At 61.5% G+C, this 18,871-nt stretch overlaps 2 protein-coding genes across 6 annotated transcripts in view; one reads left to right on the forward strand and one right to left on the reverse strand.

The window, feature by feature from the left end:
* Positions 1 to 11,208, reverse strand: part of Ano8 (anoctamin 8) — a 25,318-nt gene extending 14,110 nt beyond the window's left edge. The window contains exons 1-19 of one of the 5 annotated variants that reach the window (XM_048342528.1): positions 10,691 to 11,207; positions 9,856 to 9,966; positions 9,595 to 9,727; positions 9,329 to 9,467; positions 9,148 to 9,244; positions 8,052 to 8,168; positions 7,835 to 7,962; positions 7,574 to 7,735; positions 7,152 to 7,304; positions 6,938 to 7,064; positions 6,784 to 6,839; positions 6,621 to 6,695; positions 6,290 to 6,421; positions 5,197 to 5,985; positions 4,848 to 5,039; positions 4,624 to 4,755; positions 4,435 to 4,545; positions 1,877 to 2,543; positions 734 to 1,288 (exon numbers count right to left, since the gene is read on the reverse strand). In XM_048342528.1, coding sequence (XP_048198485.1) covers positions 972 to 1,288; positions 1,877 to 2,543; positions 4,435 to 4,545; positions 4,624 to 4,755; positions 4,848 to 5,039; positions 5,197 to 5,985; positions 6,290 to 6,421; positions 6,621 to 6,695; positions 6,784 to 6,839; positions 6,938 to 7,064; positions 7,152 to 7,304; positions 7,574 to 7,735; positions 7,835 to 7,962; positions 8,052 to 8,168; positions 9,148 to 9,244; positions 9,329 to 9,467; positions 9,595 to 9,727; positions 9,856 to 9,966; positions 10,691 to 10,796 — 3,744 coding nt within the window. In that variant the 5' untranslated portion in view covers positions 10,797 to 11,207 and the 3' untranslated portion in view covers positions 734 to 971. Of the gene's footprint in view, positions 1 to 733; positions 1,289 to 1,516; positions 2,544 to 4,434; positions 4,546 to 4,623; positions 4,756 to 4,847; positions 5,040 to 5,196; positions 5,986 to 6,289; positions 6,422 to 6,620; positions 6,696 to 6,783; positions 6,840 to 6,937; positions 7,065 to 7,151; positions 7,305 to 7,573; positions 7,736 to 7,834; positions 7,963 to 8,051; positions 8,169 to 9,147; positions 9,245 to 9,328; positions 9,468 to 9,594; positions 9,728 to 9,855; positions 9,967 to 10,690 lie in introns of those variants that run through there. The other 4 variants (XM_048342529.1, XR_007210419.1, XM_048342531.1 and 1 more) reach the window with 4 other exon arrangements.
* Positions 11,209 to 11,870: 662 nt separating this feature from the next.
* Positions 11,871 to 17,626, forward strand: Gtpbp3 (GTP binding protein 3, mitochondrial). Its single transcript, XM_048342536.1, has 9 exons — positions 11,871 to 12,766; positions 13,039 to 13,355; positions 13,457 to 13,543; positions 13,687 to 13,889; positions 14,078 to 14,150; positions 14,237 to 14,380; positions 14,530 to 14,695; positions 15,475 to 15,750; positions 15,897 to 17,626. The coding sequence occupies exons 1-9, from the start codon at positions 12,639 to 12,641 to the stop codon at positions 16,120 to 16,122; spliced, it is 1,620 nt and encodes a 539-aa protein (XP_048198493.1). The 5' UTR covers positions 11,871 to 12,638; the 3' UTR covers positions 16,123 to 17,626.
* Positions 17,627 to 18,871: the final 1,245 nt, after the last annotated feature.

Genomic DNA, 18,871 nt, shown 5'->3' on the forward strand with positions numbered 1-18,871 from the left:
TGCCATGGGCTTGCCGTGAGTGTCCACTTCCCTGTGGGGAGCAGGTTCCTGCCTCCTTCCTCAGGACAGTCTCTAGTCTCCCCAGGATTTGTGTGGCTCGTGTGCAGTCACCCTAAGGGCTCTGGCAACCTCCCTCATGTTTCCCCACCTTTCCCACCTCTGCCTCTGTACAGACTACTGCTGGCCTCCAGTGGCCCCCCCAGTCCACTGACGATTCCTGAAGTAAGCCTTGCTCAGTCTGGCCCCCCACACTTTCAGACAAACATGAGGGTCACAGGCCAAGCTCCTGTTCCCAAGTCACACCCAGAAAAGGCCTAGTGTGTCACGCCCATGGAGGTGGGACACTCCCCCAGGCACCCTAGCCTCCCAGAAACACTGCCTTCACAGCATGGGAATTGTGCCTGGTGCCCCCTAATTGTGCTGGTGTTCTCGTATCCAGGTGGTGGGTGTACCAGAAATTACGCCCCTTCCAGACGATGCCCCACACAGATGAGAGGACTTCCCTATGGTGCCAACCCCATGCCATCTAGGTCACACCTGAGACCTGCAGCCCTCCCCAAGTCTCCAGGGCCTAAGTCAGCCTCAGAATAAATGGGGTCCTTGGTTGGCTCAGAGCTCATGTGTAGCCCTAAGACTCAAGTCTTGGGAAGAGGAGCCCAGGAGTGTGGCCAGCCTGGAGCAGTACTAGCGTACACCCACGCAAAGCCCTGTTACCCAAGTCCACTGTTCTGACTTTTGACACTTGAAATATACTTTTTATTGCATTTCTGCCGTTTTACAAAAATATGACAAAATAAATTAAAAACAAATAAATAATTGCCTATGTTGTGTGTTTCTAATTGGTTCGGGGGTTCCCGGTCCCCATCCAGGCAGAAAGGAAAACGGCAGATCGGAGGGGACGACCAATACTGGGGCTGTCTTTTGGGGCGAAGCGCGTTCCACCAGGTTAATGACTGATATTGCATATGGCGCTAGTGCCAGCCGCCAGGCCAACACACGGCCTGGGGGCTGGGGCTGGGGCTGGGGCTGGGGGGGTCGAGCGCCGGCGGCGGGAGGCTGTAGAAGCTGGTGTCGGCGGGCAGGGGCTGGGAGGCGGGTGGGGACCCAGCCAGGGCGCAGGGCGGGCACTCGGCGGCCGGCGGGGCCTGGCGCAGGGCGGCCCCCTCGCCCCCGCAACCCCACGGCGCGTCCCACTGCCAACAGCCCGGGGGCGGTGTCGGGGGCCGGGGCGGCGGTGCGGGGCTCCGGCTGCGGCGGGTGCTGGCGGCCGCTGGGGCCAGCGTGGTCCCTGCGGAGGCGAGAGGGGCCGTTCCGGGGGCCGCGCAGCCCCGCAGATCCCGGCCAGCCGGAGTCCCCGCGCCCCTCCCGGCCTCCAGAAGGCCTTATTGCTTCTCCCAGGGGCCCTTGGGCATCAAGGGGCACCCCTACCTCTGGGAACGGCCCCTCCCAGGTGGAGGGCTCTGACCCATTACCCTTGAATTGCAGCTGCCACCCCTGGTACGCCCACCCCAGAGACGGGGTTGGAGCAAGGGGTGCGGGACGATGGCCCCCCTAAGGCCTCCCTGAACGGATTTGCATAGCGGCCCGGGGGCGCGGCCCCTCGAGCTGGGTATGAAGCAGGCGAGGGTGGGCAGGTAGGTGGCAGAGGGGCCCCCCTCACCTGTCCTGGCACCTTAGTGTGAGTGGGAGCCCTGAAGGGGCACCGGGTCCCTCCCCGGGGCTGAGGAGGGTCAGGCACCGGGCGCGGACTTGGGGTTCTCGGCGTCCCCAGATGTCCCAGAGGCCGGGTCCCGGGTGCCAACGGCCCCTCGTTCCCAGGCCCGGCCCTGCCCGCCCCGGGCAGTGGCGCCCCCGCCCCCGAGTTAAAGCCTGTGACCTGGGCCTTCCTCGTCGGCCCTGGGGGCGTCGGGCTCCTCCGCCGGTGCCTCGTCAGGGGCGCCGCTCCTGGAGACCCGGCCGCCGCCGCCGCCACCGCTGCCGGGGCCCGCGTCGGGCCGTGTCGGGCCGCCCGCCCCGTTGGGCTCGGCGCCGCGGGGCGCGAACGGGAAGAGCTTAGCGGCGTGGAAGGCCTTGGGCGGGGAGTGGCTGCGCTCCTCCCGCCGCGCCTCGGGGGCCTTGAGGAACCGGAAGCTGAGGAAGCCGGACAGACGCGTGTCACCGCCCGGGGGCGACTGCGTGGGGGCCGGCCTGGCGCCGAGCCCCGGCCCGGGCCCCGCGCCCGCCAGCGCCGCGGGCCCTGCGGACAGGAAGCGGCCCTGCAGCGGGATGATCTGCTTCAGCTTCAGGACGTTGTTGGGCGCCAGCAGCGACCCCGGGCGCTTGGGGCGCTCGGACCCCGCGCTGCCCGCGCCGCCGCCCTTCGCCTTGGCCGCGCCCCGGTCCGCGGCCGCCTCGGGGCCGGCGCCCTCGGCCCGCGCCTCCTCCCGGCCGCCGGCCTCGCGCTCCCGCCGCGCGTGGTGCTCCGCGTGCCGCTGTCGCTCCTCCTCTTCCCGCCGCCGCCGCTGCTGCTGCTGGAAATGGTGCTGGGCCTGGCGCTCGTGCCGCTGCGGGGAGGGGAGTGTCAGGGGCGGGGCCGCGCGGGGAGGGGAGGGGCTATGTGGGAGGGGCGTCAGGAGCGGGGCCGCATGGGGCGGGAGTGGCCAAGTGGAGGCGTGTCAGGGACAGGGCCACGTGGGAAGGGGCGTTCGGGGCGGGGCCGTGTGGGGGCGGGGCCATGGGGTGGGTGGGAGAGAGTGGCCTCATGGGGAGGAGGTGTCAGGGAAAGAGGCCATGTGGGGAGGGGCGGTGGTAGGGTTCAGATGTCAGCGGAGTGGGCCTTGGGGTTGGGTTCTCCATGCAGGAGTGGGGGTTCCCCATGCAAGGATTAGGATAAGGCTCTCCTGTGGAGGTGGGGGCTCCATACAAGGGGTGGCAGCTGGCACTGGAGCTGTCCTGCACTAGTGGGGCGTGGGTTAGAGTCTACTGGGAACTGAGAGCAAACAAATGTTCAGGAGCCACCACCTGTCCCTGGTGGCAAGCTGGCAGAGAGCCTGGTGTCCCAGATGCTGGAAGAATGGACCATGGAGGCTTCCCCACCCTAGTCCCCCTTGGGCAGCAGGTTCCACCCCAGCTCATGCCCATCCTGGAGCCAAGACAGGTGGTCTTGTCAGGAAAAATTCTCTCTTCTCCCCCTCTCCTTCCTTCCTTCTACCCACCTTTGTTGTTGTTTTTGCTACCCTTGTTTTACATTTCTTCCTTATTCATTTTTTGAGATAGAGTCTGGCTCCATAGCCCAGGCAGGCCAGTGCCACAGGATGCTCCTGCCTCAGCCTCCTGGGTGCTGCACAAACAACTGTCACCTAGCCTATCCCACCACATCACCTTCACCACACCAAGCCGGGAATGTAAACTTAAACGAATTAAAATTCATAATTTGTGCTTGAAGGGGTGGCTCAAGGGTGAGAGTATGGCCCGGAGCTCAAAGGCCCAAAAACAAACAAACAAAAAAACCAAAACAAAACACAATAGGAAGCTCTGTCCAGAGTGCTTATCACCATGAGGCCATAGGTTCATCCCTAGCACCAAAGAGAAGAAAAAGATAAAGAAAAGAATTACAAGTTTCAGTCATACCTCTGTTTCAAAGTTGGCCAGTTTAGATAGGGACTCCATGGACACAGAACATTCCAGAATGTGCCACCCTACAGGAAACTTCCATCATTGGGAGGTGCATGGAATTCCTCATGCAGCTCTGGAAGGGATGTGGACTGTCTTTCCTGACTCACACCTGTAATCCTAGCTATTCAGGAGACTGAGATCTGAGGATCACAGTTCAAAGCCAGCCCAGATCAGGAAAATCCATGAGACTCTTATCTCCAATTAACCACCAGAAAATCAGAAGTGGCACTGTGACTCAAGTGGTAGAGTGCTAGTCTTGAGCATAAAGAATCCAGGGACAGTGCTCAGGCCCTGAGTTCAAGCCCCAGGACTGGCCAAAAAAAAATCAGACTGAAGGCATGGCTCAAGTGGTATGATGCCAGCTGAGCAAGCACAGGACCCTGAGTTCAAACCCTGGTGTGATGCCATGCATTTCTAATCCCAGCTACTCTGGAGGTGGAGGCAGGAGGAGCACAAGTTCAAAGCCCACCTGGGCAGAATTAGGAAGACTCTATCTCAGAAACCAAGTACAGACACATGAAAGGGCTGGCGCATGTTTCCGGTCCTGCTGTAGACCCTGAGCTCCCTCCCTAGTAGCATGAATGGAGAAGTAAACCTTGTTTGTACTCAGTAAGGATGCAGTTTGTTTTGAATGGTTTCAGTCTGTGGTTAGTGGGTGCCTCAGACACTGAACCCATGGCTACCACACCCAGTGCTGCCCGCTTCCCTCCCACCAGGGATTTGGCCACCCCCATCCAGATCAGCCCCCACTGCAAGCTGGTGAGTCAGTGGGCTCCATACCTTGAAGGCCTCCCGCCGCTGGTATTCCAGCTTGGCCATCTCTTCGGCCACCCAGCCTGGGATGTCAGGGATAGCCACATGGATGAGGTACTTGAGGAGCAGAGCGAAGTGCTGCAGAGGACAGACAGGAGGTAGTGGGCTTCTGGATGCCCCCTGTGCCCAGCACCCACCACCAGCTGCCATTCCCACCTCGAGCACCACCACAGACACGATGGCCGCCTCCGGGCTCAGCCAGGGGAAGAGGCGCTGCAGCTGACCGCACTGGCCGATGAGGTAGCAGTTCACCACAATGGCCAGCACGCCCATGGCCTCCATCACCTTCTGCAGGGGAGGCAGGGGGCTTAGAGGGCTGCCGGCTCACTGGGTCTTGGCCTCAGTTCCCTCTGGGCCTCAGCTTCCTGGGGCCACCCCACCTGCCACTGGCCGATGCTCTCCACACGCTGGCCAAAGGGCCGCTGCAGGCCCGTGCACAGCTTGAAGGCATCGCTTCGGATCTCGATGAGGTTGTTCACCAGGGCGCACAGCGCAGCCAGAGGGAAGGCCGAGGAGAAGAGCACAACGTAGCCAAACTGCACAAACATCTCCTGGTAGTCCTGAAATGTATCCTGTGGGCAGGCAGCTGGCTGTTAGACCCCCATGCCTCCTCCCTCAGATGGCCTTCCTCTCACCATGTAGGGCTCCCTGGGATCTGACTGAGCCAGAGGCCTCTGATCCCACCCATTCCTGCCTCTGGCCTCCACCCTTGGGCTGTGCCCACCTCACCTCATATTTCTTCATGCAGCTCTCCAGCTCAGCCTGGGTGAGCTGGGGTGAGTACTCTTCTTCAGGTGGGTCAATCCACGAAGACCGGTTCTGCTTCTTGGGCCTCCCAGCAGAGTCTCCAGAGCCAGGCTCTGGGCCTGGGCCTCCATCTGGCCCCTGATCCCGGCCCTCGCCCCAAGCCCGGCGAAGCAGGATGGTTGGGGGTTCTCGCTCAGGACTGCCAGGAGGACCCTCAGCCTCATCATCCTCCTCTGCCAGTGTGAACACCCCTGGCTCCAGCCCCTTCTCCACCATGGTGGGGCTCCCCTCCTCCAGGAGGGCTTCTGGGCTTGGGCCCGGTCTATGTCGCCCAGCCCCACGCTCTGCAAAGCTGACCTTCTTCAGCCGGAGTCCACAGTCTAGGAGGCCCCCATCCTCACCCTCGTCTTCGTCCTCTTCTTCCTCCTCCTCCTCTTCCTCCTCCTCTTCCTTGCCACCTCCAGGCCCATCCCTGTCCTCCCCACCTTCCCCCGCTGGCCTCCGCTCAATGGCCGCCTCTTCCTCCTCCTCCGGTGCCCCGCAACCCCCGCTGAGACACCTGCGGCCCCCTCTACCACCATCTTCAGCTTGGGGTTCCAGGCGATGGGGTGCTGGGCGCCGGAAGCTCAGCAGGCCAAGCAGGGCTCGGGCAAGCTCCCAGACAGCCCTGAGGCCCAGCTCGCCACCGCCCAGCCGGCGGTAGAGGTGCGGTTGCAGGACCTCGCGCACGTTCTGGAGGAACTGGCGGGTGATCAGCAGCGTGGCCAGCATCTGGGGCAGGAAGGGTGTGGAGAGCCTCTGTGGGCACCAGGGCAGGTCACCCCCTTTCCAAGGACAGAACCCAGTGCTAACTCCCCCCTTCCTCCGGATGCCCTTGGACACCTGGCACCCATACCACACGAAGCCAGTCTGTTGGCCGACCAGGAGCCAGGGCCAGACAGCTCCTGGACCCCTGCTGCCTGCGTGGGTCACCGACCCAGCCCCTGCACACATGTGCTCTCAGCTCCATGTGCCCGCCCCAAGCACAGGCAGTGCCCACCCGGAGAGGCCCTGAGGGTCACCTGCCCACCCGTACTTTGGCCCGGGCGGTGAGCAGGAGAACCCGGAGGGACAGGAGGAGCAGGCGTAACCTCAGGGCCACGAGCGGTATCAGCACAGCTCGCAGCTGCCGCTCAAGGCTCTGGGACAGGGACAGGACGAGCAGGAGCTGTGGATGGACCGACGGACAGGTGGACGGACAGATGGGGGAGGGCAACAGGCAGAGAGAAGACGCACGGACGGACGGACAGAGAGGAGAGAAGGATGGAGGAGGGGGGGAGGGGCTGCAGAGCCCTGGACCCCTTGCACCAGGTCCAGCCCCCCATGGGCATCGGGCTGGCACTGGGCGGGGCAGGTGGGAGTCTCACCTCTTTCAGGCGCTCCATGTCCTTGAGGTAGAAGCCAATGTAGAAGAGGCTCAGGTAGGAATTGACAAACTGGAACTGCAGGAAGCAGTTGGCCATGGTCCCCCTGGGTCACCACTAGCCCATGGCCTCCCACCATTCCTGCCCAGCCTTGGTGGCCACTCACCAGGACAACCTTGATGATGAGGTGCTTCTCATAGGCACTCTCTAGCCGGTAGTTCTCTGGTGGCAGAGGAGGCAAGTTAGGGGGCCACTGGTGCCCAACCCTCATGGGGATCCCCAGGGGCAGTAAGAAGGAAGACCCCGCTGGAAGGGCATACCCATGTCGTTGAGCCAGATGGCCAGCTTCTTGTAACCCTCCGCACTCACGCTGACCAGCAGGGCCAACACGACCTTGGGCAGGAAGCGGGCCAAGCGGGGCAGCCCCTTCATGCTCAGCACCAGCTCCTGCTGAGCAAGGGGTGCAGGGCTGAGCTCAGAGGGAGCCAGACAGGTGGTCAGGCCAAGGCCAGGGGCTGGGACATGGAGGGTCACCTGCAGCTGGAAGCATCCGAGCATGAGCAGGAAGACACAGGCAAGGCAGGCCAGACACAAGGGGAGGCTCACGAGCAGCTGGAAGAGCAGCCGCTTCCAGGGTGGGTAGTAGAACTCCTCTGCTCGTGTCACAGGGCTGATGCGGCGCACACCCTGGCAGAGGGCAGGGGCAAGGCCAGCCTGAAGGAGCTGCCTCTGGCCTGGGCATCCTCCCAGCCTTCTAGTCTGCTTCCCTCTCCATACCTCTGCTCTTGGGGGCCTCCACCTAGTGCCCTCCTTCAGTCCCTCTCCCCCCTCCAGAGCCCCAAGCCCCACAGAGCACACTGCCTGATTCTGCAGCCCTGTTCCATACCTCTCCGCCTCCTTTACCTCAGCCCCACTCAGCACACTCTCCTTTATGCTAGACTCAGCCTCCCACTGACCCTGAACTGGGGACGAGGCTCCTCCACGGCTTCCCCAGGTGAATCTAGCGTCCCCCACTTGTAGGCCAGCTCTGCCCCCCTCCGTTTCCATTCCTCCAAGAACAGTGTTGACCAGATCACGTTGAAGAGAGCAAAGACCACACAAGACACATCCCGGCTTGTCTGTGAGTGGCAGAGGAGAGCAGGGCCATTAGGCAAGCTTGTCCAGGGAAGAGGGGGCCCTGGGGGGCCCACAACCCATGCCTAGTCCCTTCCAGGTACCTGGTCAGCCTCTGTAAATGTGTACAGGACAGAGCCAAAGACAGCCGGGTACACCATTGCTGATGTGTAGAAACCCAGCCAAGCAAAATACATGGCAATCTTCACACCAAAGTAATCACAGATATCATCTGCCAGGAACAGGGGGTGGCAGTCACTTCAACCTGCCTCCTGGGACCCCTGCCCATTCCCCAGCCCGCCTGCTTGCTTGAGGCCACACCTAAAGGCTGGTTTTCACAGACAGCCTGCACCCATGACTTCATGAGGCGGTTCAGGATACGCTGCTCGTGGACAGGGAAGACCTGCTGGATGATCCCACGTGCCGCCAGCTCTGGGACTGTGGGAAAAGGAGCACAGTGATCCCCTGACCCTCTGCCAGGCTGCTGGCCTGGCCACTCCTCCTGGACCAAGAAGAAGTCACAAGTCACCGCCTGTGGCCTGGCTCTTCCAAGCAGGGGGAGATGGACACAAATATCCTTCTTTCCTTTCTTTCTTTTTTTTTTTTTTTGAGATAGGGCCTGCCTTGTTGTGCAGCCCAGGCTGGCTGGCCTGAAACAATGTATGTAGCCTAGGCCTTATACTTGCTATTTCTCTCTTTTTTTTCTCCTTTTTTTCTGTCGGTCGTGGGGCTTGAACTCAAGGCCAGGGCATTGTCTCTGAGCTCTTTTACTCAAGGGTAGAATTCTACCACTTTGAGCCACAACTCCACTTTTGGTTTTCTATTGGTTAATTAGAGATAAGAGTCTTGTGGATTTTCCTGCCTGGACTGTTTGTGAACTGCGATCCTCAGATCTCAGCCTCCTGAGTAGCTAGGATTACAGGAGTGAGCCACCAGGGCCTGGCTCAATATTCTTCTTTTTCATCTTCCTCAGCCATGGGATTTACTGGCATGTACCACCATATGCAGCCACCATGTTTACGAAAGACTGCTTGGCCTGAGCTTGTGGCCTGAATGTCTAAGGAATGGTAGAAGGCTGGCATGGCAACATGAATTTGTGATGGTTGGATTCCCAGAGGGGAAACCGAGGCCTAGGTTGCTACAGCACAGCATACCGAGCGCTGTCCATGGTCCTGTTCCTAGCCCACGGCAGACAGAGTTAAAGGGCTTAAGAGAGGAGCTGCCAGGGTTAAGCCCCACCCACGCACAAGCCACGCCCTCCCACTAATTGGCAACCCTCCGCATGGTCACGCCCCTCCGTCTCATTGGCTACTATGCTAAGCCCTGATCTAAGCCACGCCTCTTTGTCTTGGTACTAGCTCTAAAAGGCCCACCCAACATGCTGCCTAGGATTGGAGGGTTGGCCCGCCTCACTCACTGATTGGCTGGTCCTCCAGGAAGCGCACGTTGTGCAGCGCCTCGCCCTGCTTTGCTCTCAGGTTCTGCAGCCAGAAGCGGATAATGCTTTGCCGTTCCTGTGGCGGAGAGGGTGTGGGCTGGAGGGGAAGCAGCCCACAGGGCGGAGCCACGCGGGCACAGGGAACAGGAGCTGGCCTCACCTGAGAGGTGAAGAAGCGCAGCTCACTTTCCACATTCTCATAAATGAAGTCCTCTTCACAGGAGAAGCCCCGAGTGCCTCCTCCGAACTCGGCCTTCACAGCTTTGCGCAGGCCCAGCTCGTCGGCCCCTCGGAGCAGACTGCAGGGAGGGCAGGAGAGGTGGCTCACGGGGAGGCATTTGGCAGCCTCCGGGGACAAAGGCGGGGTGGCTGGATAGCATGGCTGGGGCTTGGAAGGGCAGAGCCAGCCAGAGGCAGGGGACTCGCCTCTCATAGGTGGCGGTGACGAAAAAGGCGTAGGCACGCGTATGGCGATGGTGGCGGACTTGCACAATGAGCTCGGGGATGCCCACGCGGATGTGGTTCAGCAGCCAGAGCAGCGTGTGGTCATCGGTTGTGTCTGCCAAGGGGCACAGGGACCAATGGCTTTTGCCTGGGGGGAGGGCAAGACCTCTTCCACATTCGCCCCATGGGAAGCGGAGCTCAGGAGGACAGCCTCTTGAGCACCGGGCAGGTGAACTTGGGTACCTGGGAAGGTCATCAGCACGTCACAGTTCTCAGTGGGCACCGTCTTCATCCATGCTTTGTGGGACACCAGGTAGCGACCCGCCTGCAGGAGCCGCTTCCCAAAAAGCTTATCTGAAGGCAGTCGAAGGCCTGGTTCAGGCCCCAGCCCCCCACCAGGGAGGGCTCTCCCCCATCCAGCCTGGCAGTCAGGGCCCAGTAAGCTCTGTTCATCTCCACCTGGCTTGTTTTCCTGTCTCGCCGTCCTTGAAGGAGCCCGGCCCTTCTCCAGGAACGCCCCCCCCCCTCCCGCCCCAGCCCCATGCTCCCTACAAATCTTACTCACTCTCTAGCTCCGCCTCCAAAACCACAATCGCTGGGGCGCTCACTAGCAGTCCAGAGCGCTTGGCCACATAATGGCAACGCGTCCTCGCCGCAGCCCCAGAGCTGGGTGCGGTTCACACTCCCACTTCACAGAGACTGAGGCCCAGAGAGCATTTAAGTCATGGGCCCAAGGTCACACAGAGGATCTGGGATTCGAACCCAGGACCGTGCGATTCTGTATTCTCAGCGGAGAGGCTGGTGCATCCCTGTTCCCACTGCGATCCCGCAGCCCCGGGGTGGCGGGGCCAGGCCCACCCCAATGGGCTCTCCAAGGGGCGTGTCCTCGTCTGCATCCCGGACCCCGACCCGCTCCACCGCCCCAGCCTCACCCGCCGGGCCGCAGCCGCACAGCCTGGAGGGCCGGCCTCGGCCGGACTCCGGGCCCGGGACGTGTGTCCCCGGTTCGCTCACGGCCCCGCGGGCCGGCGCACCTGGGCACCGGTGAGCCCTCCAGGTCCAGCCGCCGCACACGTACCCAAAACTCCTGACGCGGGGGTTGCAGGCTCGCCCTCGGGCGGCGGCCGCTTGCCTCGCTCCGCTTCCAGCGACGAGCCCCCGGCGCCCGAGGCTGACTCGGCCATGGTGAAGACGGGCAAGGCTAGGTGCTGTGGGCGGCCCGGGCGCCGGGGGTCGGCGGACGCATGGAGCCGGGGCGGCCGCCGAGCGCGCGTGTGGAGACAAAGGCCGCGCCCGCCCGCCCGCGCCGGCCGCGGTCCCCGGGAGCCGGGGCGCTGCTGCTCGTCCCCGCCCGAGCCGAATCTCCGGGCTCCGTCGTCCTTCGCGCAGGAGGGCGGCTCTCAATTCGGCCCGCCCGCCGCGCGCGGTTCCCGTCCCTGCCCGCGCGGCTCTCCCGGGCTCGCTCCCGCGGATCCGCCTCGGTCTCCCACGTGTCCCCGCCCCCTCGGCAACCCGGGGTCAGGCCCGGGTCGGAGGAAAGATCCCGGGGCAGAAACTCACCCCGCGGAGGACACGGCAGGACCCCGGGCCCACGAACACGACTCCAGTTTTCACCTCCTTGCAGGTGTCACCTACAGGTGTCACCTTTAGCAAGGAAGTTGTCCCAGCCGGGCGCTGGTGGCTCATGTTCGTCATCCCAGCTACTCCGGAGGCTGAGATCTGAGGATCGTGGTTCAAAGCCAGCCCGGGCAGGAAAGTCCATGAGACTCTCATCTCCAGTGAACCACCAAAAAGCCCGATGTGGTTCAAGGGTAGAGTGCCAGTCTAAAGCAAACAGCTCAGGGACAGCACTCAGACCCTGAGTTCAAGCCCCATGACTGACAAAAACAAAAACGTTTTCCTAGTTAAATTCCAGATAAATGAATATTGTTTGGGACTTAATTATGCTAACATGTTGCTCATTCCTTAGTTGAAATTCACGTTTAACTGGGCTTCAAAACGAGACCCACTGGGGATGGAACGGGTGCTGGGGTGGAACCGAGCCTCGCCCGGGACACAGTGGGTGTTGCACGCTTCTTTCTACAGATGGAATCCGCGGAGACGGGTTTGCCAGCGTTGATGGTTCCCCAAGAGTTGGTGCTCCGCCAGCCGGCCCGCCCGCCTGCCGGCGGTGGTTCAGAACCAGAGAACTGAAGGCGCCCCGAAGCCCCGCCCACCCGGCGCCCGGAATTCCGCGCTCAGCGCTGGCAGCTGCAGTCGTGCGAGAATCCGCGGCCGGAGAGACCGCGAGCGGCCGGACCCTCGGCCGCCCTGGGCCCCCGAGGGCGGGCTAGGCGGGTCCCGGCGGGAACGAGGACGTGCCGGAGCTTCCAGGGCTTCCAGGCGGAGGGGACTTGGGAGTTATAGGCCATCCGGATGCGGTGGCATCCCAAGCGGAAGGACCGGTCGGGGAAGGGAGGAAAGCAGAACTCCAACAATTTTTTCCCCTGAGCCTGGCCTCCACGGAGGTCGGCCCCGAAACGACCAGCTTCCGACTTCAACCTGGGCGCCGAGGAGCGCAGCCCTTTTCTTCGGCGGGAAAACGAAGTGCCCGCAGCCGTTTATTTACGTATTTATTGTCGGTCCTGGAGCTTGAACTCTGTTCCTGGGCGCTGTCCCTGAACTCAGCTGGCTTTGAGCCGCGATCCTCAGGTCTCAGCGAGGATGACAGGTGTGAGCCGCTGGCGCCTGCCTAGCGCGCAGCCTTCAGTCTCTAACAAAGCTGTGTAGCGGGCGGGAAACACGGGAGTTGAACCTTTATTTTGTGGTCATTTCCACAACCAGGCGCCAAGCGCGGAACACCGCAGCTCTAGGACCCTAAAAACTCGGTCTAATGTTGTCATGGGGGGGGATATACTTCCCGTTGCTCCCACCCCATGGAGCGCCGCCCTCTTTCCCTACACAACTAGTAGGAACAAAAGTCTCCGATCGGTGGGCGGGACCTCTCTTAAGTGGCCCAATGGCAGTCGAGACTCAGCCCTCCATCAATGACGCGGAGGAGCGGGCGGAGTCCTCCGCCAGACTTGAAGCTTCCGGAGAAGCACGGCCGGTGCTTGTCGCTTCCTGAACCCATGTGGCGGGCACTGTGGGCCCGGGCGGCCCGTGGGCCAGGCAGGTGCGGCGGCCTCGCGGACGGGGGTCAAAGCCCGAGGAGGGGGGGACTCTAAGGCCCCACGCAAATCCTTAGCCTCGGGGACCCGGTTCCTTCCGACGGAGGGAGCCACCGGTCGCGACTTTCCCGTCCCAAGCTCGCCCATCCCCTGCGGCGGGGCGCGCCCTGGGTTGCTGCTCTTGGTCCCCCCCCTCGGCCTCAGTTTCCAGTTCGTGCCACCCCCGCCCCGGACACCTCGGGGCCGCCTCTTAGTCTCCATTCCGTGCCGCCCGCAGCCGTAAAGCCCACTTCCCGGGCGTCTCCCGGCCGCTGAGAGCCCAGAGCCCGTCCGCCCCGGGACGCGGCCTCCTCTCCCGCGCGGGGCTGAGCACCGCGGCCCTGGCCTCCGGCTCCACCATCTTCGCGCTGAGCTCCGGCCAAGGCCGCTGCGGCGTCGCGGTGATCCGGACCAGCGGTCCCGCCAGCAGCCACGCCCTCCGGAGCCTCTCGGCGCCCCGGGACCTGCCCCCTGCCCGGAGCGCCCGGCTGCGCCGGCTCAGCGACCCACGCTCCGGCGAGCCGCTGGACCACGCGCTCGTGCTCTGGTTCCCAGGTGAGACCCCGCGTCCCAAACCTCCTGTGACCCAGTTCTCCGGCTCCGGCCATTCGCCCAGCCCCTGCCTCCCGCCTGATTTAATCTCCTTGACACCCGAGGTCCCCAGAGCTTCACGGGTGAGGACTGCGTGGAGTTTCACGTGCATGGAGGACCGGCGGTGGTGAGCGGCGTCCTGCAGGCCCTGGGTGAGTCACAGTGTCAGGTTCGAGGCAGGGCTTTCCCAGAAGGCCTGGGTGGGAGTCTCAGGACCCTGCAGCCTTCCCTTAGGCAGCCCACAGGGGAGGCCTGAGGGGGGGGGGGTGTCTCAGGACCCTTGGCTTGCTCTTAGGCAATGTACCAGGGCTGCGGCCAGCAGAGGCAGGAGAGTTCACCAGACGGGCGTTTGCCCACGGCAAGCTGAGCCTGACTGAGGTGGAGGGGCTGGCGGATCTGATCCATGCAGAAACTGAGGCACAACGGCGACAAGCCCTGAGGCAGCTGGATGGGCAGTTGGGCCAACTCTGCCACAGCTGGGCAGAGATCCTCACCAAGGCAAGCCTCCCAAAATACTCCACATACCCATGGCCTGTATGAGGCCTCCCCACCATCCAACTCCACTTCTTGGGGGGAGGGTGGTGGGCTCTGGACTGGGAGGTGCCAGTCCTGTGGACTACTGGACCTGGGCACATGAGAGACACAGTGTGGGCTCCTGAGCTGTCCTGATGCCAACCCCCCCCCAGGCTCTGGCCCATGTAGAGGCCTACATCGACTTCGGGGAGGATGACAACCTGGAGGAGGGTGTGCTGGAGCAAGGTGTGTCCTTGGCGTGCCCTTGGGAAGTGGAGACAGCTGGTACCTTAGCTCCCAAGGGCCCTTCTGACCCCCTTCCCCCCACACAGTGGACAGGGACCTGCAGGCTCTGGAGGCAGCACTGGGCACTCATCTACAAGATGCCAGGCGTGGGCAGAGGCTGCGCTCAGGGGCTCATGTGGTGGTTGCTGGACCTCCCAACGCTGGCAAGAGCAGCCTGGTGAACCTGCTTAGTATGTATGAGGTGGGCAGGCAGGAGGGGGGATGCTCAAGCTGTTTGGGTGTGGGGAAGGGGGCCGGAGCTGACCAAAGGTCTGTCTACATAAGCAAGGAAACTGGAAGAGGAGCTCTAAGGGCTTGCCCTGTCCCCTTCCTTCCCCAGGCCAGAAGCCTGTGTCCATCGTGTCCCCAGAGCCAGGAACCACACGTGATGTGCTGGAGAGCCCCGTGGACCTGGCTGGATTCCCTGTGTTGCTGAGTGACACGGCAGGGTTGCGGGAAGGTGTGGGGCCTGTGGAGCAGGAGGGTGTCAGACGTGCTCATGAGAGGTGGGCAGGCAGGGCTGGGGGGGAGGGGCAGGGGCTTCCTCTACCTTTTCTTTGGGGTGCATTTTTTCATTCTTTCCTCAGAAAACGAACCTCAGAGATTTGGTTCTGATTAAAGTTCTGCTAGGTACCAGTGGCTCATACCTGTAATACAAGCTACTCGGGCTGCTGAGATCTGATTATTGTGATTCTAAGTCAGCCTGGGCAGGAAAGCCCATCAGACTCTTTTTATCTCTAATTAATCACCAAAATGTGGGAAGTAGATCTGTAGATAAGGTGGTAGAATGCTAGCATTGAGCAAAAAAAGGCCAGGGATAGTGCCTAGACCTTGAGTTCAAGCCTTAGGACTAGCATACACACGACAAATTAATTAGTATCCTGTGTGTGTGCCAGTCCTAAGGCTTGAACACTAGGCATGGGTACTTACTGTCCCTTAGCTTTCTCACTCAAAGCTGGTGCTCTATCACTTGAGTCACACCTCTACTTTGGTGGGGGGGGGGGTTGGTAGTTAATTAGAGATAAGAGTCTCAGGAGTTTCCTGCTCAGCTGGCTTTGAACCATGATCCTCAGATCTCAGCCTTCTGAGCAACTGGGATTACAGGTGTAAACTACCACCATAGGGCAAATGTTCTGTCCCTGTCCTTGCCCACCCGTCCCCTCACCCCCAGCAGCTGGTCAGCCCTGATGATCTATGCTATGCCTCTGCCCTGCCCCCTGAGCTCTGCCCAGGCTTCTCATCAACTCTGAGTCCAGCACTGTGCCTCCCCTCCCTGTCCTCCCAGGTTAAAGCAAGCTGACCTCATATTGGCCGTGCTGGATGCCTCAGACCTGGCTTCTCCCCAGAGCCGCTGTTTTCTGGACAGCATCATAACCCCCTTCAGAGCCCAGAGCCCCACTGGCAGCAGCCAGCGCCTCCTGTTGGTTCTGAACAAATCTGACCTGCTACCCGAGGGCCCAGGTCCCTGTCCTGCCCTGCCTCCCTATCTGCTGCTGTCCTGCCTGACAGGAGAAGGTCTAGGCTGCCTCCTGGAAGCTCTGAAGAGGGAGCTGGCTGCCGTGTAAGTCTCCGCTGCCCACCTCAGCCAATGCTGAAACACTGATTGGGGCACTGCTTGTCCCACAGCTTCACTTTCTATATCTTTAAAACAGTGTAAGCTTTCCTCTTCCGTCAAGGCTAAGGAGACTGAGGGTCTCACCTCTGCAGGTGCGGGGATCCGTCCACGGGCCCACCACTGCTCACTCGGGCCAGGCACCACTACCACCTGCAGGGCTGCCTGGGGGCACTGGGCTGCTATCGGCAGGCGGGAGACCTGGCCCTGGCAGCCGAGGCTCTACGCGTGGCCCGGAGGCACCTGGCCCACCTCACCGGCGGCGGGGGCACCGAGGAGATCCTGGATGTTATCTTCAGGGACTTCTGTGTGGGCAAGTGAGGTGTTAGCCGAGGCCCCCTGATCCTCACACCCAGGAAGGACGCCCTTGGGCTGTGAGTGCCCCCTCAGGCCCTTGCAGGATCTGGGCCAGGTGTGGGAGAGTTGTGTGCTTGGGCCCCTGGGATTGTGTGTGCTTGGGACATGAACCCCACTGAGCTGTACCCCTGTTCTGTGCCCACCCTGTGTTGGGTGTTTGTAACATGGGGCGTAGTGGGAATTCTCCCCCAGTCTCAGAAGAGAAATGAGGCCTCAGAGTGGAGACTGGAAGGATACAGGTCTGCTGACTAGGCTCTGCCCAGGGCCTTCTGTGCAGTGGACGAGGTGAGGCACAGATACGGAGCAGCCGGGCTCCTAACTGGGCTCTGCCCGGGGCCTCCTGTGCAGTGGACACAGTGAGGGACACACGAAGCAGCCTGGCTCCGGCTCCTCTGCAGAGGAAGCAGCTGCTGCAGCCCCCAGGCCTCTGCACTGGAAAACAGGGAAGGCCTTGTGTGGAGCCTGAGGTGGTGGTGAGTGGCCAGCAGAGGGCACCCTGTCCTAACAGGAGTTACCCCAGCCTATTGTGAAGGACTAACCCCCTCCACGGGGGCCAAGGGTCCCTTACAGCATTGAGGGCACCTGAAGGGGGTGCTCCGGTCATGGTGGGCTGCCCCAGGGTGGGCATTTCTTTCCTGGAGCTCATTTCTCTGGAAATAAATTGAGCTCTGGAGGAGGAAAACAGCTCTTTGGTCCTGGGGCCAGGGCATGGCACTGTGGTGGGCCCAGCCTGGCATGGTTGGGGCCCTAGGTTTCAACCTCCACTGCAAAACAATAGGATGTGGTTGGGCTCCAGGTGGGGCCAGGCCACAGGGCTGGGATGCTGAGCCCTGGGCGGACGCAGGCTCCACCCCCACCCCCAGCCCTGCAGGCTCTGGCACACAGCTGGACCCAGCGCCTGGTTTCCAAGAAGGGTGGGTGGTTTGTGGGAAGCAGCGGGGGCTATTTATAGAGGTCACAGGAAATCCCCACAGAGTCAGCGCCTCACCCCAGGACGCTGGGCCTCAGGGTTAGGAATCTGCCTGTGGCTCCCTGCTGGCATTTCGGCCCTGCTGGCCCACAGAGGGCACCAGCCAGGACCCCAGCGGCAGAAGTGGGGCTGGAGAGTGTGAAGGTGCAGGTTTGGGGCCCTCGGGGGAGAGGAGGCTGCCTAGGGGTCAGAGTGTCAGCCAAGACAAATGGTGCTGGCTCCGGGCATGGCGGCCATACCTACAACCCCACCCTTGGGGAGGCAGGGACATCCATCTTGGAGCCCATAAGAGGCCTGGTCATGGGTTTCAGAGATGAGTCCCAGGTTCAAGTCTTACCACAGACTGTCTCAACAAGTATTTTCTCATCCAAGAAATGGGTACGATGGCACCATTGGAAAAGAGGGAAAGGACTGGAAAGAGGAAAGACTTAAGTCTGCAAAGGTTGTCCACATGTCCTGTCTCTAGCGAGAGAACCACACAGAAGCCTCCAAGCACGGGCTGCTCTGCAAGGAGGTGGGGAGCAAGGGGTGATGAGGAGCGATGGAGGGGTGTGAGGAATGAGAAACTGGAGGGGTATAGGAGCCACACTGCAGGGAGAAGGGAGGTGCAGGGCTGAGGCTTGGGGTGTGGGCAGAGGGATGTCGAGTCCTTGGATGTTCCTGGTGATGGACTGGTTAGGGGGCTGATACTGCTGTGTCTGGGGGTCATCAGGTATGGCTTGTTTGGAGATGGGGGTCTTCCCTGGGCTGACAGAGACCCAGGTCCACTGTGAGCTACCAGCTCTGGGGTTACCACCATTTTTTTTTTTTTGCCAGTCCTGGGCCTTGGACTCAGGGCCTGAGCACTGACCCTGGCTTCTTTTTGCTCAAGGCTAGCACTCTGACACTTGAGCCACAGCGCCACTTCTGGCTGTTTTCTATATATGTGGTGCTGGGGAATTGAACCCAGGGCTTCATGTATACAAGTCAAGCACTCTTGCCACTAGGCCACATTCCCAGCCCCCCAACACATATTTCTTGAATGAGAAAACGAGGCTGCTTGACTGAGCCAAGATTCGAACTTAGGACATGTAGGTCCTGAGCCCATGCCCAGGCGTGGTAGCCAGGCCTGGCCAGCATCAGCATCCTCCCTGGACCTGGGGCTGTCTGCACCTTAGGCCCGGGGTCAGAGACGCCCTCATTTTCCTGGGGCCTCCAACAGGACTGCCTGAGCCTGGCTCAGCCCTGCAGAACCCCAGCCAAGTGCTTCCTGCAGGACGTCTCTCCCCGTTTCCGCGCGCCGGAAATAGCACCTCGTCCCTCCAGACGAGACTGGCCTATGCGCCGGGCTGGGGCCCCTCCTGAGCCTCATCCTGGCCCTGTGGGGCTCAAGGGACATGCCGGCAGCAGCCTACTTTATAGACCCTTTCTCCATACAGCCATTGGCTTTGTCTCCTCAAGTTTTTACTTCTCAGATAAAACACACAGAAATTGGGTCGCTCAGCTGAAGGCTGCTTTCTGTGAGAGCCTTTCTATAGCCCAGGTGGGTCTGAAACTCGCTGGAGCCACAGGTGTGGCCAACGCCTTCCACGGACACAAAGGGTTTGCATGGGTTCTGTCTCTCCCAGAAAACACTAATTCCAGGGACTACAACCTGAGATGCAGACTGCCTTGCGTGAGCCTGGTGTCCTAGGGCTCGAACTCAGGGCCTGGGCACTGACCCTTACCTTTCCAATCAAGGCTGGTGCTCTGCCACTTGAGCCA

The sequence above is a fragment of the Perognathus longimembris genome, chromosome 3, assembly GCF_023159225.1.
Source record: "Perognathus longimembris pacificus isolate PPM17 chromosome 3, ASM2315922v1, whole genome shotgun sequence".
NCBI lineage: Eukaryota > Metazoa > Chordata > Mammalia > Rodentia > Heteromyidae > Perognathus > Perognathus longimembris.

Bases quoted from the DNA above. Each gene is read 5' to 3' on its own strand.
- Gtpbp3 (XM_048342536.1), top strand. From the start codon at position 12,639: ATGACGCGGAGGAGCGGGCGGAGTCCTCCGCCAGACTTGAAGCTTCCG. The intron at 13,356-13,456 runs GTGAGACCCCGC...TTGACACCCGAG, and splicing joins GCTCGTGCTCTGGTTCCCAG to GTCCCCAGAGCTTCACGGGT. The intron at 15,751-15,896 runs GTAAGTCTCCGC...TCACCTCTGCAG, and splicing joins AAGAGGGAGCTGGCTGCCGT to GTGCGGGGATCCGTCCACGG.